Source organism: Giraffa tippelskirchi, chromosome 9, assembly GCF_054371585.1.
Source record: "Giraffa tippelskirchi isolate mGirTip1 chromosome 9, T2T-mGirTip1v1.2.pri, whole genome shotgun sequence".
NCBI lineage: Eukaryota > Metazoa > Chordata > Mammalia > Artiodactyla > Giraffidae > Giraffa > Giraffa tippelskirchi.
The window spans coordinates 126580565-126606331 of NC_137283.1; the positions used below are offsets into that span (position 1 = coordinate 126580565).

Sequence of the window (25767 nt, forward strand, 5' to 3'; positions counted from 1 at the left end):
GTGCTGCGGAGAGGGAGGAACACTGCAAACAAATATCACTGGCGTGTGTGGGGAGTGCTCGCAGTGTCTGGGTCACACTGGGTTTGCCCCGGCTCACGGCATGTATGCTTTCCCAGTCTACACTGCGCAGGCTCCAGGTTGCTGTGCAGGGGAACTGTCTAAGGTGGGCCCTGGGTTGTGTGTACTTCCCGGGTCTAAGCCGCTCAAGTTCAGGTTCTCGGGTACTCCACAAAGGTGCAGACTCGGTTGGGCCTGCATTTTGTGCCTTTCCCAGGTCCAAACAGCTCAGGCGACCAGGTGTTTGGCGAGCGCACTCTCCCCAGGTGCGGTGCGTCTTATCACCTTCCCGGTCCCAGCCGCTTGGTTTCCTGGGTGTGCAATGGGAGCACCATCTCAGGTGTGCCGTGTCTCTCCTCTGGGGAGATGATCTCTGGATGCGAACCTCCTGGCAGATGTCAACCATCCAGGATCCCAGGAAGACTTGGTTAGCAACTGGGAGCCTGCTCGCAGTTTGGTAGAGGATACCGTCTCTGGGGCCGAGTTTTCCCCTCTCTGTCCAGCTCTGGCTGTCGCCTGCCAGCCTCCCTGCCTCTGGTGGGGCATGGCCTGGTCCACTGCCGGCTAGCTCTCCTGTGATATTTGCTCAGTCCTTTGTCTGGATATTTCATGTAGGTAGAATCACGCAATTTTTGTCCTTTTGTGTCTGGCTTATTTCACTTAGCATAGTTTTTGAGGTTCATTCATTTTGTAGCATGTATCAGAAATTCTTTCTTATTTTGTTACTGGATGATATTCCATTGTATGTATATAGTGTACTTTGTTTATTTTTATGGTGATGGAACCCTAGGTTGTTTCCACCTTTTGGCAATTCTGAATAATGCCTTCATGAATGTTGATTTGTCCTAGGTATTTTTTTTTTCTTTTTGATGTAAATGGAATTGATTTCTTAGTTTCCTTCTTGGATTGTTCATTGCTGTTGTATAGAAACAACTGATTTTTGTATCGATAATACCACCAAAATATTACTTTAAAAGGAATAAATTTAACAAAAATTGTGCAAGACCTGTATACCAAAAACTACAAAACACTACTGAGAGAAATTTAGAAGACCTAACTAAAGAGATTGGCAGTGTTTGTGAATTGAAAGATTCAGTATTTTTAAGATTTTTTTCACCTTAATTGATCTATTGATTCGCTGTATTCTTGCTTAAAATCCTAATAAACTTATTTTCATCGAGATTGACCAGGTAATTTTAAAATATATGTGGAAATACAAATCTGCATTAGCTAAGAGACTTTGGAAAAAGAAGAACAAAGTTTGAGGACCTGTGTACTCTGGTTTTAATAATTAATATAGAGCTATAGTAATCAAGACAGTATGGTATAAGCAGGAAGAAAGGCATACTTATCAATGCAACAGATTAGCAAGAATGGAAATATATCTGTATCCATAAGCAGTTGATATTTGGCAAAGATGCCAGGGCAGTTCAGTGAGGGAAGGATAGTCTTTTAACAAATGGTGCTGTATCACTTTGATATCCATCTGTCAAATAGTGAACAGTCCCTTACTTCACACCAGATAAATTAACCTCAAATGGATCATAAAAATAAGAAAACAATAAAACTTCTGTAAGAAAATGTAGTGGAAAATTTCAGTAACCTTAGGATAGGCAAAGATTCCTTTAAAAGGGCACAAAAAGGACAAATTATAAAAGTTTAAAATTGATGATTTTGAAAAGATGCTCAGCATCACTAATCATCAGGTAAATGCAAGTCAAAAGCACACTGGTATATTACCTAACACTAGTTAGGGTGGCCGTTATCAAAAAGTGAAAAGATAACATGCTGGTGAGAAAGTGGAGGAAGGGGAACCCTTCTGCACTATTGGTAGAAATGTAAATTGATATAGCTCTTATGAAAAATAGCATGGAGTTTCCTCAAAAAATTAATAATAGAGCTGCCATGTCATTCAGCAGGCCCACCTTTGGATATGTATTCAAAAGAAAGAAAATCAACATCCTGAAGAGGTACCTGCATTTCCATCTTTACTGCAGCAATATTCACAGTAGCCAAGATGTGAGAATAACTTGTCTGTCAGAGGATGAATGGATAAAGAAAATAATGATATACATGTACAGTGGAATGTTATTCAGTCTTAAGAAAGAAGGAACTTCAGCCAATTGTGACAACATGGATGAACCTGGAGTACATTAGGCTAAGTGAAATAAGCTCTCACTATATATGGAATCTTTAAAACAAACAAAAAAAGAGCGTGGAATGGTGGTTATGCAGATATTAATCAAAGAGTAGAAACTTTCAGTTATAAGATGAGTAAGTTCTGGAGACCTAAGGAATAGCATGGTGCCTGTGGTTAATAATAAAATATACTTGAAATTTCCTAAGGGAATAAATCATAAATGGTTTTACACACAAAGAAGTAACTGAGATGATGGATATGTTTATTAGCTTGATTGTGGTAATCATTTCACAGTGTATACATATATCAAAACATCACGTTGTAGACCTTAAATTTTGTACTTCTCAATCATACCTCAGTAAAGCTGGAAAAAATAGAGGATTTGAGTTCATTAAAATATATTCAGAAGAAATATATTTTGTTAAGAAAATGAAAAGGCAAGACAAAAACTGGTAGAAAATATTTGCAGAACATCTATCCAAACAAGGCTATTTATCCAGAATATATAAACAACTCTTACAGGTCCATTATAAGGAGATAACCCAGGAAAAACAAGGGTAAAATTTTGAACAGGTACCTCACCGAAGAAGATACACAGGTAGTAGCCAATAAGCAAATTAAAAGATCTTCAGCATCTTTTGTCATTAGAGAAATGCAAATCAGAATTATGAGACATGCTTTAGAATTTATTTTAGAATTTATAAGACCAGCAATACCTAGTCCTGGGGTAGATTCAGAGGAAGTTATCTCTCATATGTTACAGCTGTGAATGGACGATGTCACTGCCACTTTGGAGAACAATTTGACAGTTTCTTATAAATTTAAACATACTTTTACCATATGACAGAGCCATTCTATTCCTAGGTAGATATTTGCCCAAAAGTTATGAAAGCAGATGTCCACACCAATGTTCAGACCAGCATCATTCATGATAGCCTAAAATAGGAGCAACCCAGATATCCATCAACTTGTAAATGTGCATTGTGTGGTATATATGTAGAATGGAATCCTGCTCAGTTTAATAAAAAGGAGCAAGCTACTAATATGTACGCCAGTGTATTGCAAAATGTTGTGTTATGAATTTCTCATGTATTTCAGAAAAGGCACAACTATAGTGGTAGAAAGAAGGTCACTGTTGCTGGAGAGTTGGTGACAGGGAACTGACTGCAGATGTCAAGAGGAAACTTTTGGATGGTTGACTGAAATGCTGTATATTGTGATTCTGGTGATGCTTACATGATTGTATCCATTTGTCAAATTCATTAGTTAATTGTATTCATTGTGAATTGAATCATCCCACAGTAAAGCTGAATAAAAAGGCACAATTATCTTTTTTATTTTTAAATTAATTTATTTATTATGATTGGAGAATAATTACCTCATAGTATTGTGGTGGTTTTTGCCATACACCGACATGAATCAGCCACAGGTGCTCCTGTGTAGCCCCATCCTGAACCCCCCTCCCACCTCCATCCCCACTGCATGCCTCTGGGTTGTCCCAGAGCACCGACTTTTGAGTGCCCTGCTTCATGCATCGAACTTGTGCTGGTCATCTATTTTACGTATGGTAATATACATGTTTCAATGCTATTCTTGCAAATCATTCCACCTTCGCCTTCTCCTACATAGCTCAAAAGTCTGTTCTTTACATCTGTGTCTCTTTTGCTGCCTTGCATATAGGATTGTTCTTATTAGCTTTCTTCTTTCTTTTTTTTTTTCTAAGTAAATTTATTTATTTTAGTTGGGGGCTAATTACTTTACGATATTGTAGTAGTTTTTGCCATACATTGACATGAATCAGCCATGGGTTTACATGTGTTCCCTATCCTGAACCCCCCTCCCACCTCCCTCCCCATCCCATCCCACTGGGTCATCCCATGTTATTATCTTTCTAAATTCCATATATATGCTTTAATATACTGCATTGGTGTGTCTCTTTCTGACTTACTTCACTCTGTATAGTAGGCTCCAGTTCATCCACCTCATTAGAACTGATTCAAATGCATTCTTTATTAATAGCTGAGTAATATTCCATTGTGTATATGTACCACAGCTTCCTTATCCATTCGTCTGCCAATGGACATCTGAGTTGCTTCCATGTCTTGGCTATTGTAAACAGTGCTGTAGTAAACATTGGGGTACATGTGTCTCTTTCAGTTCTGGTTTCCTCAGTGTGTATGCCCAGCAGTGGGATTGCTGAGTCGTATGGCAGTTCTATTTAGTTTTTTAAGGAGTCTCCACACTGTTCTCCATACAGTGGCTGTACCAGTTTGCATTCCCACCAACAGTGTAAGAGGGTTCCCTTTTCTCCACACCCTCTCCAGCATTTATTGTTTGTAGACTTTTTGATGGTGGCCATTCTGAGTGGCGTGAGATGATACCTTACTGTGGTTTTGATTTTCACTTCTCTTATAATGAGTGATGTTGAGCATCTTTTCATGTGTTTATTAGCCATCTGTATGTCTTCTTTGGAGAAATGTCTTAAAAAAAGTATAACCTTCCAAAACTGAACCAGGAAGAAACAGAAAATCTTAACAGACCCATTACAAGCATGGAAGTTGAACCTGTAATCAAAAATCTTCCAACAAACAAAATCCCAGGACCAGATGGCTTCATAGGTGAATTCTACCTAAAATTTAGAGACGAGCTAACACCTGTCCTACTCGAACTCTTCCAGAAAATTGCAAAGGAAGGTAAACTCCCAAATTCATTCTGAGGCCACCATCACCCTAATACCAAGACCAGACAAAGATGCCACAAAAAAGGAAAAATACAGGCCGATATCACTGATGAACATAGATGCAAAAATCCTCAACAAAATTCTAGCAAACAGAATCGAACAACATATTAAAAAGATCATACATCGTGACGAAGTGGGCTTTATTCCAGGGATGCAAGGATTCTTTAATGTTTGCAAATTAATCAGTATGATATTAACAAATTGAAAGATAACAAATTGAAAGATAAAAGCCATATGATTATCTCAATTGATACAGAGAAAGCCTTTGACAAAATTCAATACCAATTTATGGTAAAAAAAAAAAAAAAAACCTCTCCAAAAAGCATAGAAGGAACATACTTCAAGATAATAAAAGCCATATAGACAAACTGATAGCAAACATTATCCTCAATGGTGAAAAACTGAAAGCATTTCCTCTAAAATCAGGAGCAAGACAAGGGTGCCCACTCTGACCACTACTGTTCAACATAGTTTTGGAAGTCCTAGCAGCCACAGCAGCAGAGAAGATAAAGAAAGAAAAGGAATCCAGATTGGAAAAAAAGAAGTAAAACTATCACTGTTTGCAGATGACACGATCCTCTACATAGAAAACCCTAAGGATACCACCAGAAAATTACTAGAGCTAATCAATGAATGTAGTAAAGTTGCAGGATATAAAATTAATACACAGAAATCCCTTACATTCCTATACACCAACAGTGAAAAAACAGAGGACGCAATACAATTCACTATTGCAACAAAAAGAATAAAATACTTAGGGATAAATCTACCTAAAGAAACAAAAGACCTATATATCAGTTCAGTTCAGTTCATTTCAGTCGCTCAGTCGTGTCCGACTCTCTGTGACCCCATGAATTGCAGCACGCTAGGCCTCTCTGTCCATCACCAACTCCCGGAGTCTACCCAAACCCATGTTCATCGAGTCGGTGATGCCATCCAACCATCTCATCCTCTGTCGTCCTCTTCTCCTCCCGCCCCCAATCCTACCCAGCATTAGGGTCTTTTCCAATGAGTCAACCCTTCACATGAGGTGGCCAAAGTATTGGAGCTTCAGCTTCAACATCAGACCTTCCAATGAACACCCAGGATTGATCTCTTTTAGGATGGATTGATTGGGTCTCCTTGCAGTCCAAGGGACTCTCAAGAGTCTTCTCCAACGCCACAGTTCAAAAGCATCAATTCTGCGGCGCTCAGCTTTCTTCACCATCCAACTCTCACATCCATACATGACCACTGGAAAAACCATAGCCTTGACTAGACGGACTTTTGTTGGCAAAGTAATGTCTCTGCTTTTAAACATGCTATCTAGGTTGGCCATAACCTTCCTTCCAAGGAGTAAGCGTCTTTTAATTTCATGGCTGCAGTCACCATCAGCAGTGATTCTGGAGCCCAAAAAAGTAAAGTCTGACACTGTTTCCACTGTTTCTCCATCTATTTCCCATGGAGTGATGGGACCAGATGCCATGATCTTAGTTTTCTGAACGTTGAGCTTTAAGCCAACTTTTTCACTCTCCTCCTTCACCTTCATCAAGAGGCTCTTTAGTTCTTCCTCACTTTCTGCCATAAGGGTGGTGTCATCCGCATATCTGAGGTTATTGATATTTCTCCCGGCAATCTTGATTCCAGCTTGTGTTTCTTCCAGCCCAGCGTTTCTCATGATGTACTGTGCATATAAGTTAAATAAGCAGGGTGACAATATACCTATATATAGAAAACTATAAAACATTGATGAATGGAATCAAAGATGACACAAATCGATGGAGAAATATACCATGTTCATGGATCAGAAGAATCAATATAGTGAAAATGAGTATATTGCCCAAGAAATCTATAGATTCAGTGCAATCCCTGTCAAGCTACCAGTGGTTTTTTTCACAGAGCTAGAACAAATAATTTCACAATTTGTATGGAAACCCCACAAACCTTGAATAGCCAAAGCAATCTTAAGAAAGAAGAATGGAACTGGAGGAATCAATCTACCTGACTTCAGACTGTACTACAAAGCTACAGTCATCAAGGCAGTATGGTACTGGCACAGAGACAGAAATATAGATCAGTGGAACAAAATAGAAAGCCCAGAGATAAATCCATGCACCTATGGACACCTTATCTCTGACAAAGGAGGCAAAAATATACAATGGAGAAAAGACAACCTCTTTAACAAGTGGTGCTGGGGAAACTGGTCAACCACATGTAAAAGAATGAAACTAGAACTTTCTAACACCATACACAAAAGTAAACTCAAATGGATTAAAGATCTAAATGTAAGACCAGAAACTATAAAACTCTTAGAGGAAAACATAGGCAGAACACTCTGACGTAAATCACAGCAAGATCCTCTATGATCCACCTGTGAGAGTAATGGAAATAAAAACAAAAATAAACAAGTGGGACCTAATTAAACATAAAAACTTTTGCACAATGAGGGAAACTGTAAGCAAGGTAAAAAGGCAGCCTTCAGAATGGGAGAAAATAATAGCAAATGAAACAACGGACAAAGAATTAATCTCCAGGATATACAAACAGCTCACGAGGCTCAATACCAGAAAAATGAACAACCCAATCAAAAAGTGGGCCAAAGAGCTAAATAAGCACGATTATTTTTAAATGACCAATCTTCCTTTAAGTTGTAGTAAACTGGAGGGAATAACAGGTTTCATTATTTTTCGAAACTTTCACAAACAAGTATCTATGTGTCATTATTTTTTTAAACTTTCACAAACAAGTATCTATGTGTTTTGGCAGGGAAGAGAGAAAGGCTATCCGTAAGGTGGTTGATATCTAACGAATAGCGTGTGTGCATGCTAAGTCGCTTTAGTCATGTGTGACTCTTTGTGACCCTTTGGACTTTAGCCCGCCAGGCTCCTCTGTCCATGGAATTCTCCAGGCAAGAATACTGGAGTGGGTTGCCATGCCCTTCTCCAGGGGATCTTCCCATCTAACTCATGAGTGACGATACCTAACTTCACTCATCAGTTGATGCTAACAAAGATTATATTAAAAGAAGAAGTGATTTTGCTTAATAAAAAGTAATTGCTATTATATTTAGTATATCAGATGTATAATTTTTAGCTTCTTATTAACTATTATCCTCATTGTCATTCACTTTAGAAATACAAACCTGGTCGATGTGATGATATTTTGAAATGGAAGCCTCCCAGTCTGAATTCTGTGGATTTTCGCCTAAAAATAACAAGAATGGGAGGAGAAGGGTAAGTATGCACCTTTGATTCCCCATCATTTTTATATGTAATAATACTTTTACTATTCCTAGGTATTTACCCAGAAGTTATGAAAACAGATGTCTACATAAATGTTTATATCATATAAAGCTTCACTGTTTATCTGGTATTTTACATATACCTTCAAAATAAAGTAAAATACTTTTCTAGTATACTTTATATATGTATACTATAAATCTATCTCATTTTCCCAGATTACTTCTTTGATATATTACAGCTCACATTTTGTAGCATCCTTTAAAATTGGCCAATTTTAGTCTTAAAAAACGTTATTTCTAATATTAACACAATGAACTTCGTTAAAATGTAAAAGTAAAAATAGATTTTACTTGAAAATAATCCAGTCAAGTGAATTATAAATGTAAGATATTATTATTATTATTGAATATTTTTAAACAAGCCATTTTTCCTTTGAAGGAAACTGCTTCATGTTTGCATTTGCATAGGAAAAACTTATTTATACCTTATTGGGGTAGAGTTTTAATTGCAGAATTTCATTAAAATTTTTCATAATGTCTATTAATTGTTAATTTCATGTATTGGTTAATCTTCATACGTGACTTCATTGGTTGGCTGTTGTTGTTGTTAGTTGCTAAGTCATGTCTGACTCTTTTGCAACCCCAGGCTCCTCTGTCCATGGGGTTTCCCAGGCAGGAATACTGGAGTGGGTTGCCATTTCCTCCTCCATCAATGGTTGCTACTTTAGAATAAAAAAAAAAACATGCTTTAGCATTAATAAATATTTTCATTGTTTTTCCCAAGCCTTGTTTTATTTTACCTTGTTCCACAATTTTTTATGGCATCTTATGTAAGTAAATGCATGATAACAAAACAAGAAATGTTTAATCAAGGAAATTCTAGAGAGAAAGTATATAAGATAACATTGGCAGAAAGCGTAAAAGTGTACCAGTGCATGCCATGAAATGCATGCACTTTTTATTAGCCAAAGATAAATTGCAGGTTTGTTTTTTTGTAGCTAATGGAATGAAGGGTAGACGATGAGTTATGTGAATACAGATTCCAGAAGATTAAGCCTCTTAAGAGATTATACATTTTCAAATAACAATACTGTGTAGTGTGATGAATCCTAACTAAAAAGAGAGTTTATTAAGTCATATATCAGTTTTTAAAACATAAAGTAGTTAATATTTTATGTCTGTAAATAAGAGTTTGTGGCTTAATAACAAAGTACAGTTTAGCCAGAACAACAATCTGGGACCTCAAATAGTGTTGTTTAGGTATTTTACTCTCTGTTGATCTGGTTTAATCCAAAGATAGATTAATAACTTTTGACTATAGAATTGGGTAGAATATATATAGTCTGTAGAATAATGTAGAAGATTAGATAAAAGAAATAATATTGGTAATCGAGGATATCTGTATGCTGGATATGCTGAAACTCCAATACTTTGGCCACCTCATGCGAAGAGTTGACTCATTGGAAAAGACCCTAATGCTGGGTAGGATTGGGGGCAGGAGGAGAAGGGGACGACAGAGGATGAGATGATTGGATGGCATCACCGACTTGATGGACATGGGTTTGGGTAGACTCTGGGAGTTGGTGATGGACAGAGAGGCCTGGCGTGCTGCAGTTCATGGGGTTGTAAAGAGTCGGACACGACTGAGTGACTGAACTGAACTGATGCTGGATATCTGTCAGGAAGAATAATCTTTATTATTTATCAATCTTAGCTATGCATTGATATTAATATTAATATCAGTTAACCATTTATTAATTATTACCCAGTATTCTCAACACAATGTTGTTATTATAACACTTAATTACTAATAAGATGAATAAATATTATTAATATTTTCTGGAAACTGCCCCCAAACACATTCTACCTCCCCTCGTATATATAAAATAACACTATCTTTGGATAAATATTGCTGAGTAGTAAGCTCAAGACTATTATTCTTCCTGATGAATTATTGGGTGTACAGGTATTCTGGGTTGCCAGTTCGCTTTAGAACCTCCACATCAATAATCATGCAAGCTGATGTTTGTATGTCTTTCTGGAAGTGCTTTGGAGAATACCAACTGTCTTCTAAACAGTGGTGGCTGAAAGATTAATTCTGATGGGGCTGCATGCATTTTTTTTTTCCCTTAAAAGACATAAGTGGATATGGTTCTTTGGAAATAAGACTTCAAAGATAAAGTGAAATTTGTGAAATTGCTTCATTACTAAATCCTCTATTTCACTTAAATTTCTATTTATGATATTTAGTTAAGAAGTATAAACCCTTGTGTGATTTTGTTGATTGTTTCATTGAGTTTTGAAAGGTCATTTTGTTTGCCTTTCTAAGATTGCGGTTCTTAGCAGGACTTAAAAGCTACATGAGGCTACATGTGGAATGACCATTTTGCTAAGTATTAAAAATGATATTAATTTTTTCCTTTATTTGTCTATTGCAATTAAATATGACAAAGTATAATTTAGTAGTTTGTCATTTGCTTCTATTCTTAGTATGTTTTAATGTATATATTTTTTAATTTTACCTATTTGGAATGTCTTCTTATAAAAAAAATGAATTATCTCTTATTCTAGTACCTCTTTAAAACATACCAAAGTGTTAGCATTTAAGAGGACTTTTCTTACAGGATTAAGCAAGTTACACTGGTGTAGGTACATGATTTATTTATGTAACATGAGTGTCAGTTTTCAAAAATGGAGTATTTTAATATGAAATATAAAGTGATAAATATTTTATTAAATATGTATTATTCAGTTAGCTGGAGTAATATGCTTTTTTTCCATGGAGAAAATGTTATGTATGATAGCAGTTTTCACAAAGTAAATGAGTTTGTATCTAATGCTTATGTTAGATGTGATATGTCAGAGAGCATTATGGGAAATATGCCTGTAATAGTTTGAGAGGAGTGTATCCATGTCTCTGAATCATAAGAATCATAACATGTGACTAGTGAAGTGGGACTGAAATATTAAAATATCAGAAGGCAAGCTAATTTCTTTTCTTTGTTCTCCTAAATATTTCTACAAAGTTAAGATGGAGTGGAATGTCTTGACAGGTATAATATAAATACCAATCTTTGAAAATGTCTGCAACAACTTTTTTTTTTTTGCAGACATTTGGTCTTTTTAATTCTTGTAGTATCTTTTCTGAAAATTTGAACATATTAAGTTAATGTTGATTTATCATGGCCTAAAATAACTTGTGTACATCTTAGCAGTTTACATTGTATTGAGATACAATACAGAAAGCTGTTGCATTGCTTTAAAATTATTGTGGGTTTAAATAATCTACAACCAAAAAATGTAGTCATTGTCAAAAGCTAGAATTACGAAGGTTGTCTGTATCCTGGAGAGTGCAAACACTGGAGTACAACAATGTCAGTAACTTATAGTGAGCAGAATAACCTTATTATTTGTATAGCATAGTTTAGAGCACAGATTCTAGAACCAGGTTGTCTGGGCTTAAATCTTATTAACTGTGTGCTTTGAGCATATTCTTTATTTTTGTGCCTCAAATTCCTCATTAGTAAAATAGAAATTTTACTAAAGAGGAATCACCTCACTGATGCAATGGACTTCAGTCAATTCAGTTGCTCAGTCATGTCCAGCTCTTTTTTTTTTTTTTTTTTTTTTTTTATAAATTTATTTATTTTACTTGGGGGCTAATTACTTTACAATATTGTAATAGTTTTTGCCATACATTGACAAGAATCAGCCATGGGTTTACATGTGTTCCCCTTCCCGAACCCCCCACCCACCTCCCTCCCCCTCCCATCCCTCTGGATCATCCCACTGCCCCGGCCCCGAGCCCTTGTCACATGCATCGAACATGGAATGGTGCTCTGTTTCACATATGACAATACACATGTCTCAATGCCATTCTCCCAGAACGGCCCACCCTCACCTTCTCCCTCAGAGTCCATAAAATTGTTCCATGCATCTGTGTCTCTCATTCTGTCCCGCATATAGGGTTATCGTTACCATCTTTCAGATTCCATATATATGCATTAGTATACTGTATTGTTGTTTTTCTTTCTGGCTTACTTCACTCTGTATAATGGGCTCCAGTTTCATCCATCTCAGTAGAACCGGTTCAAATGTATTTTTTTTAATGGCTGAGTAATATTCCATTGTGTATATGTACCACAGCTTCCTTATCCATTCATCTGCTGATGGACATCTAGGTTGCTTCCATGTCCTGGCTATTGTAAACAGTGCTGCGATGAACATTGGGGTACACGCGTCTCTTTCAATTCTGGTTTCCTCGGTGTATATGCCCAGCAGTGGGATTGCTGGGTCATATGGCAGTTCTATTCCCAGTTTTTTAAGGAATCTCCACACTGTTCTCCATAGTGGCTGTACTAGTTTGCATTCCCACCAACAGTGTAAGAGGGTTCCCTTTTCTCCACACCCTCTCCAGCATTTATTGCTTGTAGACTTTTGGATAGCAGCCATTCTGACTGGTGTGAAATGATACCTCATTGTGGTTTTGATTTGCATTTCTCTAATAATGAGTGATGTTGAGCATCTTTTCATGTGTTTGTTAGCCATCTGTATGTCTTCTTTGGAGAAATGTCTGTTTAGTTCTTTGGCCCATTTTTTGATTGGGTCATTTATTTTTCGGGAATTCAGCTGCAGAAGTTGCTTGTATATTTTTGAGATTAATTGTTTGTCTGTTGCTTCATTTGCTATTATTTTCTCCCATTCTGAAGGCTGTCTTTTCACCTTGTTTATAGTTTCCTTTGTTGTGCAAAAGCTTTTAATTTTAATTAGGTCCCATTTGTTTATTTTTGCTTTTATTTCCAATATTCTGGGAGGTGGGTCATGGAGGATCCTGCTGTGATTTATGTCGGAGAGTGTTTTGCCTATGTTTTCCTCTAGGAGTTTTATTGTTTCTGGTCTTACGTTTAGATCTTTAATCCATTTTGAGTTTATTTTTGTGTACGGTGTTAGGAAGTGTTCTAGTTTCATTCTTTTACAAGTGGTTGACCAGTTTTCCCAGCACCACTTGTTAAAGAGATTGTCTTTTCTCCATTGTATATTCTGGCCTCCTTTGTCGAAGATAAGGTGTCCATATGTGCGTGGGTTTATCTCTGGGCTTTCTATTTTGTTCCATTGATCTATATTTCTATCTTTGTGCCAGTACCATACTGTCTTGATGACTGTGGCTTTGTAGTAGAGTCTGAAGTCAGGCAGGTTGATTCCTCCAGTTCCATTCTTCTTCCTCAAGATTGCTTTGGCTATTCGAGGTTTCTTATATTTCCATACAAATTGTGAGATGATTTGTTCTAGTTCTGTGAAAAATACCATTGGTAGCTTGATAGGGATTGCATTGAATCTGTAGATTGCTTTGGGTAGAATACTCATTTTCACTATATTAATTCTTCCAATCCATGAACACGGTATATTTCTCCATCTGTTTGTGTCCTCTTTGATTTCTTTCATCAGTGTTTTATAGTTTTCTATATATAAGTCTTTTGTTTCTTTAGGTAGATATATTCCTAAGTATTTTATTCTTTTTGATGCAATGGTGAATGGTATTGTTTCCTTAATTTCTCTTTCTGTTTTCTCATTATTGGAGTATAGGAATGCAAGGGATTTCTGTGTGTTAATTTTATATCCTGCAACTTTACTATATTCATTGATCAACTCTAGTAATTTTCTAGTAGAGTCTTTAGGGTTTTCTATGTAGAGGATCATGTCATCTGCAAACAGTGAGAGTTTTACTTCTTCTTTTCCTATCTGTATTCCTTTTATTTCTTTTTCAGCTCTGATTGCTGTGGCCAAAACTTCCAAAACTATGTTGAATAGTAGTGGTGAAAGTGGGCATCCTTGCCTTGTTCCTGACTTTAGGGGAAATGCTTTCAATTTTTCACCATTGAGGATAATGTTTGCTGTGGGTTTGTCATATATAGCTTTTATTATGTTGAGATATGTTCCTTCTATTCCTGCTTTCTGGAGGGTTTTAATCATAAATGGATGCTGAATTTTGTCAAAGGCTTTTTCTGCATCTATTGAGATAACCATATGGTTTTTTTCTTTCAATTTGTTAATGTGGTGTATTACATTGATTGATTTGCGGATGTTAAAAAAACCTTGCATTCCTGGGATAAAGCCCACTTGGTCATGATGTATGATCTTTTTAATATGATGTTGGATTCTGTTTGCTAGAATTTTATTAAGGATTTTTGCATCTATGTTCATCAGTGATATTGGCCTGTAGTTTTCCTTTTTTGTGACATCTTTGTCTAGTTTTGGAATTAGGGTGATGGTGGCCTCATAGAATGAGTTTGGAAGTTTACCATCTTCTGCAATTTTCTGGAAGAGTTTGAGCAGGATAGGTGTTAGCTCTTCTCTAAATTTTTGGTAGAATTCCGCTGTGAAGCCGTCTGGTCCTGGGCTTTTGTTTGCTGGAAGATTTCTGATTACACTTTCGATTTCCGTGCTTGTGATGGGTCTGTTAAGATCTTCTATTTCTTCCTGGTTCAGTTTTGGAAAGTTATACTTTTCTAAGAATTTGTCCATTTCTTCCAAGTTGTCCATTTTATTGGCATATAGCTGTTGGTAGTAGTCTCTTATGATCCTTTGTATTTCTGTGGAATCTGTTGTGATCTCTCCATTTTCATTTCTAATTTTGTTGATCTGATTCTTCTCCCTTTGTTTCTTGATGAGTCTGGCTAATGGCTTATCAATTTTGTTTATCTTCTCGAAAAACCAGCTTTTAGTTTTGTTGATTTTTGCTATGGTCTCTTTTGTTTCTTTTGCATTTATTTCTGCCCTAATTTTTAAGATTTCTTTCCTTCTACTGACCCTGGGGTTTTTCATTTCTTCCTTCTCTAGTTGCTTTAGGTGTAGAGTTAGTTGATTTATTTGATTTTTTTCTTGTTTCTTGAGGTACGCCTGTATTGCTATGAACCTTCCCCTTAGTATTGCTTTTACAGTGTCCCATAGGTTTTGGGTTGTTGTGTTTTCATTTTCATTCGTTTCTATGCATAATTTTATTTCTTTTTTGATTTCTTCTGTGATTTGTTGGTTATTCAGAAGCGTGTTGTTTAGCCTCCATATGTTGGAACTTTTAATAGTTTTTTTCCTGTAATTGAGGTCTAATCTTACTGCATTGTGGTCAGAGAAGATGGCTGGGATGATTTCAATTTTTTTGAATTTACCAAGGCTAGATTTATGGCCCAGGATGTGATCTATCCTGGAGAAAGTTCCATGTGCACTTGAGAAAAAGGTAAAATTGATTGTTTTGGGGTGGAAACTCCTGTAAATATCAATTAAATCTAATTTGTCTATTGTATCATTTAAAGTTTGTGTTTCCTTGTTAATTTTCTGTTTAGTTGATCTATCCATATGCGTGAGTGGAGTATTAAAGTCTCCCACTATTATTGTGTTATTGTTAATTTCCCCTTTCATACTTGTTAGTATTTGCCTTATATATTGTGGTGCTCCTATGTTGGGTGCATATATATTTATGATTGTTACGTCTTCTTCTTGAATTGATCCTTTGATCTTTATGTAGTGTCCTTCTTTGTCCCTTTTCACATCCTTTATTTTAAAGTCTATTTTATCTGAAATGAGTATTGCGACTCCTGCTTTCTTTTGGTCTCCGTTTGCATGGAATATGTTTTTCCACCCTTTCACTTTCAGCCTGTGTGTGTCCCTAGTTTTGAGGTGGGTCTCTTGTAGACAGCATATATAGGGGTCTTGTTTTTGTATCCATTCAGCAACCCTTTGCCTTTTGGTTGGGGCATTCAACCCATTTACATTTAAGGTAATTATTGATAAGTATGATCCCGTTGCCATTTACTTTGTTGTTTTGAGTTCGTGTTGAAACATCCTTTCTGTGTTTCCTGTTTAGAGAAGATCCTTTAGCATTTGCTGGAGAGCTGGTTTGGTGGTGCTGAATTTCCTCAGCTCTTGCTTGTCTGTAAAGCTTTTGAATTCACCTTCATATCTGAATGAGATCCTTGCTGGGTACAGTAATCTGGGTTGTAGATTATTCTCTTTCATTACTTTAAGTATGTCCTGCCATTCCCTTCTAGCCTGAAGGGTTTCTATTGAAAGATCAGCTGTTATCCTTATGGGGATCCCCTTGTGTGTTATTTGTTGTTTTTCCCTTGCTGCTTTTAATATTTGTTCTTTGTGTTTGATCTTTGTTAATTTGATTAATATGTGTCTTGGGGTGTTTCGCCTTGGGTTTATCCTGTTTGGAACTCTCTGGGTTTCTTGGACTTCTGTGACTATTTCTTTCCTCAATTTAGGGAAATTCTCAACTATTATCTCCTCGAGTATTTTTTCATGGCCTTTCCTTTTATCTTCTTCTTCTGGGACTCCTATGATTCGAATGTTGGGGCGTTTCATATTGTCCCAGAGGTCCCGGAGGTTTTCCTCATTTCTTTTGATTCTTTTTTCTTTTTTCCTCTCTGCTTCGTTTATTTCCATCATTCTATCTTCTACCTCACTTATCCTATCTTCTGCCTCCGTTATTCTACTGTTGGTTCCCTCCAGAGTGTCTTTTATCTCCTTTATTTCATTATTCATTCTATATTGATTCCTTTTTATTTCTTCTAAGTCCTTGATAAACATTTCTTGCATCTTCTCAATCTTTGTCTCCAGGCTATTTATCTGTAACTCCATTTTGCTTTCAAGATTTTGGATCATTTTTATTATCCTTATTCTAAATTCTTTTTCGGATAGATTCCCTATCTCCTCCTCTTTTGTTTGGCTTTGTGGGCATTTCTCATTTTCCTTTACTTGCTGAGTATTTCTCTGCCTTTTCATCTTGTTTAGATTGCTGTGTTAGGCGTGGCCCTTCTGTATTCTGGTAGTATGAAGTTCCTCTTTGTTGTGGAGGTTCCTCACTGCGGTTGGGGTTGGACAGGTGGCTTGTCAAGGTTTCCTGGTTGGGGGAGCTTGTGTCGGTGTTCTGGTGGGTGGAGCTGGATTTCTGCTCTCTTGAGTGTAATGGAGTGACCAGTATTAATTTTTGAGATGTCTATGGATTTGGTGTGCCTCTGGGCAGCCTGTATATTGATGCTCAGGTCTATGTTCCTGCGTTGCTGGAGAATTTGCGTGGTATGTCTTGCTCTGGAACTTATTATCTCTTGGGTGGAGCTTGGTTTCAGTGAATTTATGGAGGCTATTGGATGGTCTCTTATTAATTAATGTTTCCCCTGGCTTTCAGTCTTATTCTTGCAGTAGCCTCAAGACTTCTCCTTCCATACAGCCTCAATAATAAAACTTTTAGGTTAATGGTGACAAGATTCTCCACAGTGAGGGATACCCAGAAAGGTTCACTGAGTTACATGGAGAGATGAGGTGGGGGGGGTGGGTTGTAGTGACCAGGAGGGGAAGAGGGGAATTCAAATGTGGAGAGAGCAATCTAGCCAGTAAGCACTTCCCTCTGTGCTTTCCACAGTTTGGAACCCTCAGAGTGATTCACAGAGATACATAGAGAGGGGGGAGGAAGGTAACAGAGGTGAGCATGAGTAGAAAGGGAGGAATTAAGAGGGGAGAGAGAGATCTGGGCAGTATCCTGTTCCTGAAGTGTTCTCCGGTACCCAGAACACCCTCAGAGATTCACAGAATTGGGTTGAGAAGAGAAGGAGGAGGGTGGGAGATAGAGGTTCCCTGGGGGAGAAGAAAGAGCATCAATAGGGGGACAGAGTGATCAGGCCAGTGATCACACTCCTGAGTAAAAATGGGTCCTAAAGATTGGGTTCTTAAATGTACAAAGTTGATATCAAATATGTAAAACACAGATTAAAAATCTAGAGTAGAGGTTAGACTCTTATAAAACTTACAATCTAAAAAAAAAAAAAAAAAGAAAAAAGGGAACAGTGTAAAAAGAAAAAAAAACAGTAAAACAGTAAAAAAAGAAACAGTAAAAAAATGTAGAACAGGAAAAAAACATTAAAAAAAAAAAAAAACACAAAAGGTATAAGATATATGTATGTAGTTTGCTTCAAAAATAGGGTTTTTTTTTTTTTTTGCAAGTTAATAGTGGGTTATGAAAATGAAATTTAAAGGTGTAATAGAGGACTTGAAGAAAAAGGAAAGAAGAGAAAAAAAATTTTTTTTTAATTAAAAAAAAAAAAAAATTAAAAAAAAATTAAAAAAAATAATAATAGTAAAAAATATATATATCCCGGACTTTCTCTGGAGCTGTTGTGAGCAGTGTGGGATCTGCTCAGTTTTAGATAGATCCTTATTCCTGCTTATACTTTTCAAGATCTGTAGGTCCTTTTTAATGCAGTCGGTATTAGCTACAGGGATCTTAATCTGTTGGCCTGTCCCTTCCAAAGCACTTCCCTCTGTTTATTTGGCTTCTGAAGTTGGGAAGGTATTAAGTCAATGGAGAGCTGGACAGCTTAAGCAAGGGGATGAGAAGGAAGGCTAAGAATGTATGTATAGAAATACCGATGAATTGGAAAATAGATAAACTGGTACCTCAAGACCGAGGCTTCTCCACTCAATGAAAAATGAGAGGTGTTTTTTGGAATGAGAGGAGAAAGGGATGATCTAAGGAGATTTAGAGACAGGAGGAGGTCTGGAACAATCTCTTTGGAAATCACGAAGAGAAAAATGTTTGAAGTTGTTGATAGACTTGTATTTTAGGAATGGTATTTTGGGACTTTCTAAAATTGTTATAAAATATACATAACATGAAACATACCTCTGTGACCATTTTTTAAGTCTACAAATCAGTGATCTTAAGTACCCAGTGTTGTACAACCATCACCATTGTCAGTTTCCAGAACTTTTTGATCATTTCAAACAGAAACTCTGTACCCATTAAACAGTAACTATCTGTTCCTTTCTCACGTTGGTCTTGGTAACTGCTATTCTCCTTTCTGTCTTTATGAATTTGACTGTGCTGTGCACCTCATATAAGTGGAATATATAATATTTGTCCTTTTGTAACTGGCTTCTTTCACTTAGCATAATGTTTTCAGACTTCTATCTTGTTTTGGGGGAATAATCAAATTGATTTCACTGTAAAGGCATGAGGGTCTTTCAGTCATTTATAAAATATGGTCCTAGGTAGCTGGGTAACATGGTATGTTACCTGGGTATCATGCTTTATAGGATCGCCAACACTATCCAGTGATGTCTTACTTATGAATATCTCATAATTTCCTGTTGTCAGCCCAGCATATGATATTCTGGAACTTCATCTTAAATATACTTAGACTACATTATGGTTGTTACATTACTGAAGTTAAACTATCTCACACATTATGTTGACCTTTGTTAGTTGATCAAGGTATATATCAAGGATAAACATTGATTTATAAGCAGATAATTGATGTGCAGTATAGTATTCTCGTCCCTTTTAAATTTGAATTAAAAATAGTTCATTAGTTATCAATGTGTTTTGAACAGATATCAAAATAAAGGTTAAAGTGAATTGTTATAGTTCAAATCCTTTTACATGAGCTCTTCAACTAGGTAAAAAGTTCCTTCAAGGGCTTTATAAACTAAGCCAGTCAGAAGTTACTCTGTTTGAACAAAAGAATACACTGAATTAAGGCAGGAACTGTCTATTAACTCAAAATAGGCACTTTCATAAGAAATGATGAAGAATTAATTACTTAATAAAGATAGCTATACCTTAGCAGTGAAAAAATACTAATTCAATATCTACCATAATTTATAGTTTAAGAAAAGGGATGCATATGTAATATTTAGAAGAGTATTCAAATTAAAATTAATAGTAAAGAGAAAATCAATATAAAGTATATTCTATCTATGGAGACATTTAGGCAGTTTGTGGTAGTTTTCACAGTTCACGTGTCAGTCAGCATTTTGTGGAGAGTTCTATGAAGCTGAAATTCAGATTTGCAGTAATTCTTTTCAGTGTAGAATATAACAGTCTCAGTCATTCTGGGGTCGGTGATTTTAAAAAACGACATTTCTCTCTTTGATTGATCATAGCTATTATTGAAATAGCTGGTAATATGTGACATGGTGCTATAATTTAGACAGAAAAAAATGGAATTGTGAATTATATCCACTCAGCTTAAATTTCTCTGTTTCTTGTCTCCACGGCATCTTTTGTACTTTTCTGCAAAAATGGCCCCTTAGCATAATGTTCCTACTTTTTCCCAGGGGAAAACAGAGGGCTGATGGTCAAAGTCTTATGCAGAGTATTCAAGGGAAACTTGTACAACAAAAATAGAGGGAGAAAATAAAAGAAGATTCAGAATTTCCCAATACAGGAAACGAAAGTTTTAGTCACTTATTTTTCTTTTAACAAATGTGCTTTATGTATACATCTTGGAGTCAGTTTTCAAAAAGGTGAAAATTTATGGATATGGTGATGTTCACATAATTTCAGATGTTTAGATTGGAGGCTAATCCCTATATAAATCACTCTCCTCTCTCTTCTTTTGTAGGTAGAAGTAAACTATAGCATAATTCTTATGATCAGTAGATAATAAAGCATGTGGGGAACTATATATGTTAAATGATTTCCCTGTTAAAATCCACTTTTCAGACTATTCTGCTTCCTGTTTGCACAGGCAGTTCTTCAAAAACACCAACTTGCCATTTAGAATGATCAGGGTGGATTGATTAAGAATTATTCATAGACTCAGTTTGCGATATGGCCTGTGAACATTTATAGACTTTCTTTTTAAAATATATTTAGTAAAATTTGGAAGGTGAAGTTTGTACATTACTTTTTACAACTTTATTGAGGAGTAATTGATATATGATAAACTGTACATAGTTTAAGTGTGCTATTAGATTTTTGAGTGTGAAATGACCACTCCTAGAATAAGATGATGGACATATCCATCACCCTCCACAGTTTCCTCCTTCCCTTTGTTAATCCCCCTCTCCCTCTCTCCTCCAACACCCTTCATTCCCTTTTTTGGCAACCACTGCTGTTGGGTATTCATTTTCTAGAATCTTAAATACATGGAAACACACAATACGTGTGTCCCCTCTCCCCCTGCTTCTTTTAACATTAGATTCATCCATATCGTTACATATATCAATAGTCAATTTCATTTTATTGCTGAGTAGCCTGTTGTTGTATAGCTATGTCACAATTTACTTATCTCTTCACCTGTGTGTGAATGGACATTTGAGATGTTTTCAGTCTTGGCTATTACGAATAAAGCTGCTGTGAGACTTGGGTACAAGTCTTCTCATAGATGTCTGCTTTCATCTGTCTTGAAATGGGGTTGGCAATTTTTTTCTTCGGAGACTCAGATAGTAAGTGTGTTAGGCTTTATGGACACTGTGATCTGAAAGCTCCAGGTGGTAAGCTGGGGTAGTGGTAGGACTCACATATTTGTTTCCTTTCTATGGGTACCACTGACCTTTGCTACCTTTTGACCAATTTCTGAAAACCATTGTACGACATCGTGTTTTTAGTTGGTTAGAGGGAGTAAGACCTAGTTCAGTTCTTATTACCCTTATCCTTGGCTGGAAGTAGGAATTTTATCTGTACATTTTTAATTCACTTGTGTTTCTTTTTAAAAAAAATTATAATGTCATTCTATTTAAAACCATTATACCATCATGCCCAGATATGTGAGTTCTCTGTTTTCATATTATATTTATTCCATAGAATTTGTAGCTCCAGTACTAAGCAGGGGTCGGGAAGATCCCCTGGAAGAGGGCATGGCAACCCACTTCAGTATTCTTGCCTGGAGAATTCCATGGACAGAGGAGCCTGGTGGGCTACAGTGCAATGTGGTCGCAAAGAGTTGGACACGACTGAAGGAACTTAGCACACATGCATGCACTAAGAGGGGGATAGAGTGACTTGTGGATTCCCTAGAAGCTCATCTCTTAAAACATTCATTTATTTATACAGGAATATTAACATATGTTGATATACCAATTAGTACTGTACCCCTCATTTAGGAGTCAGTATTATTCTCTTACTGATTGCTTGTGTTGTTTTTTTTTCCTTTGTGCTTTTTATATAAAGACCTTTTATAGTATTATACATTTAATACTATAAATATGTATATGCTGCTGCTAAGTCGCAATATATATATACAGAAAAGTAAATAAAACATAAATGTACAACTTAATGAAATTTTCTGTAACCAACACACATTTAACCATTACTCTGAACAAGAAGGAAAATATTGCCAGCACTCTGCTGCTGCTGCTGCTAAGTCGCTTCAGTCGTGTCCGACTCTGTGCGACCCCATAGCCGGCAGCCCACCAGGTTCTGCCGTCCCTGGGATTCTCCAGGCAAGAATACCGGAGTGGGTTGCCATTTCCTTCTCCAGTGCATGAAAGGGAAAAGTGAAAGTGAAGTCGCTCAGTCGTGTCCCACTCTTAGCGACCCCATGGACTGAAGCCTGCCAGGCTCCTCCGTCCATGGGATTTTCCAGGCAAAAGAGTACTGGAGTGGGGTGCCATTGCCTTCTAGATGCCTCCAGTATGCTATTTCTCATTCACAAGCTTCTCTCTCCTACCAAAGATGACCGTTGTCTGTACATCTGTGCTTTGTTGCTCTTTTTTATACTTTTATTACTTAGGTATCCAACTCCAAACACTGGGGTTTGGTTTTGCCTGATTTTGAAACTTACACAAATGCAACCCTATATTCTTTTATGTTTGGTTTCATGTCTCCTTAATATAATCTTAATATAATCTGTGACAGTACCTCAGTTGTACTTTTCATGCTCTTGACACTTTTTGAAGAATATTAGTCAGTTATTATATAGAATGCCCCTTCAGTTCAGTTCAGTCGCTCAGTCATGTCCGACTCTTTGTGACCCCATGAACTGCAGCACGCCAGGCCTCCCTGTCCATCACCAACTCCTGGGGTCCACACAAACCCATGTCCATTGAGTCGGTGATGCCATCCAATCATCTCATCCTCTTGTCGTCCCCTTCTCCTCCTGCCCTCAATCTTTCCCAGCATCAGGGTCTTTTCCAATGAGTCAACTCTTCGCATGAGGTCGCCAAAGTATTGGAGCTTCAGCTTCAGCATCAGTCCGTCCAGTGAACACCCAGGATGGATCTCCTTTAGGATGGATTGATTGGATCTCCTTGCAGTCCAAGGGACTCTCAAGAGTCTTCTCCAACACCACAGCTCAAAGCATCAATTCTTCAGTGCTCAGCTTTCTTTATAGCCCAACTCTCACATCCATACATGACCACTGGAAAAACCATAGCTTGACTAGACAAAACTTTGTTGACAAAGTGATGTCTCTGCTTTTTAATATGCTATCTAGGTTGATCATAGCTTTCCTTCCAAGGAGTAAGTGTCTTTTAATTTCATGGCCGCAATCACCATCTGTGGTGATTTTGGAGCCCATAAAAATTAAGTCAGCCACTGTTTCCACTGTTTCCCCATCTATTTCCCATGAAGTGATGGGACCGGATGCCATGATCTTAGTTTTCTGAATGTTGAGCTAAAGGGTTTGGCATAGTCAATAAACAGAAAGAATGCCCCTTCAGTTGATCTTTTTGAGGGGAATACTTCTAGGGAAGAACACCATGGAAGTGATAGAGTGTCCTTCTAGGTGCATTGTGTTGTGGGGGCAGGGCAGGTAAGACGGTCATGTCGATAATTTTGATTATTTGGTTAGTTAGTTTCCTGAATTTCTGTACCCTGAAGTTTGTGTGTATTTGTGTGTGTGTGTGTATTGTAACTAATAAGTGTTTTATGGGGAGGAACTTTGAGACTAGGCAAGTGTCATGTTTCTCATCCTACCTTCATTTTCTAGTTTTAGTATCTTTCAGTGGTTTTTGCCTGCAGCAATAGTTATCGTGACGTTTTTTCAATTTCATTTTGGCGAATATTTCAAATATGGTGAATTTCAGTTTCCTTCTTTCTTTCTCAGTGCATTAATAGGGATTGAAATGTAAAGAACCACTGTCCCTTCTTCCTGATATACTTATTCATATTAGTGAGGACTTAGGAATAATTCACTCCATGGGTTATAAGCCAGCACTCTGATTTGATTTTGCTGTTTTGGCTTTGGCCGTTGGGAACACCTTCAATTCAGCTTCTGTGAGTTTTTGGTGCACTGTCATCACTTTTCCGTACCTTCTGACTTCGTGGTACCACAGGATGTTCTAGGCTCTTATAATTTTCCTTCCTCAGTCCAGAAATCAACCTTTTCTCTAAAGAGCCAAATGTTTTTGTTTTAATTTGTGAAGATTAATGGTTGGAAACACAAATCAAGGTCCTCGGCAGGGTTGTTGCTGCTGGGTATCATTACAGACCCTGTCAGTTGTCAGAGTTAGGAATATATTGTATACTGACATGCACCTACACACACACTTATATTTATATCTTTATCCATCTGTGAATTTATTAAAAGCCAAGAGTTCCAGTTGATACCTCTTGATTCTAATCCAATATCATTATGTTCACTCTAGCCTCTCCCCTTTTCTTATTTATAACTTTGCCCACTGAGCAATCTGCATCTCCTTATTGTTTGTTTCTTAAATTCTTATATACATATGATGTATTTTCATAATTACTAACCCATACCCCTGTGTGAAACAAGTTTATGAACTCACGGACTTATATTTATATACAGTTCTTTTTATTTGTAGACTTACAGAGTGTGCCAAAATTCTCTTTTCTGAAGTTGCTCCCTTAATGTGCTATATTATTCATCTGTATATGCTTATACATTTTGTTGGTATTTATTTTCTGAATAGCAGTAGCTTAACAGCATTTCTTCGTATATACGTTTGCAAAATGATTCAGCTTTCTTTTGTTTACTTCAGCATCTTATTTATCCTTCCCCAGTCTTATTTATTATTTGTGTTATTTCTGTCAGTGTATATTTCACAAAGATCATGTTCAGGTAATTTATTTCTAATGGCACACAGATTCTTTATTTAAAGGTGATGGTGGTGGTTTTTTGTTTTTTCATGAAGCACTAGAGCATTTTGTTACTCTTGTACCAGGATTTATAAAGCAAACCAGAAAAGTGTAGGCTATAAAAAGTCTAAGGATAATAATAAACTCATTCATTTGCTCATTCATGTTTTATCTGTGCCTAATGGCATATGCTGCTTTTACTTATATTCTATTACAAGTCTCAAAGAATAATGTAGGCCTTCTCAATAATGTACATTTTCTCAAACTCAGAAGGGCCCTATTGATCCTATTCTAAGTGCACTGGCTTTCTCTTTTTTCCTAGTACTAAATGTATTGGATATAGTCTGTGCTTTGGGGAACTTGCTCTTTGGTTTAGAAGTGGGGTTTTATTTAAGTCAGTCAGTATTCAATGTACTGTAAGTTTTTTCAAAGTATTTTATTGCAGCTGAAAAGTGTATCAGTTAGTGGGTAATGTAATTAGGGCTTGTAGACAGAACAGTTAATTTTGAGTTATTTAGCTTATTTTTAGAAAGATCCCCTTTGCCTTTTTTTAAACTTTTAATTTGAAATAATTATAGACTCAATTTCCTTTCAAAGCAGTTCTTTCTAAGCCTGATATATCATCACTGAATGATGATGAATGAGGTTCTTTTAAATGATGTTCTTTCTATTACCTGCCAAGTTTTATTTTTCCTTTATGTGAGAAAATTTTCTGGAAATAATTTTGCAGCTTTCTTTCCAGAATAGATATATGTTAATATTTGTATTTGGGAAATTGAAGCAAAATGAAC

General features: G+C 36.6%; 1 protein-coding gene across 5 annotated transcripts in view; it reads left to right on the forward strand.

Annotated features, from left to right (window-relative positions):
• RNGTT (RNA guanylyltransferase and 5'-phosphatase) overlaps positions 1–25767 on the forward strand; it is a 203431-nt gene that overhangs the window by 129200 nt on the left and 48464 nt on the right. For 4 of the 5 annotated variants that reach the window (XM_081528556.1, XM_081528557.1, XM_081528558.1 and 1 more), the window contains one exon: positions 8049–8149. In XM_081528556.1, the coding sequence (XP_081384682.1) occupies positions 8049–8149 (101 nt within the window). Of the gene's footprint in view, positions 1–8048; positions 8187–25767 lie in introns of all 5 variants that reach the window. The other variant, XR_014064965.1, reaches the window with a different exon arrangement.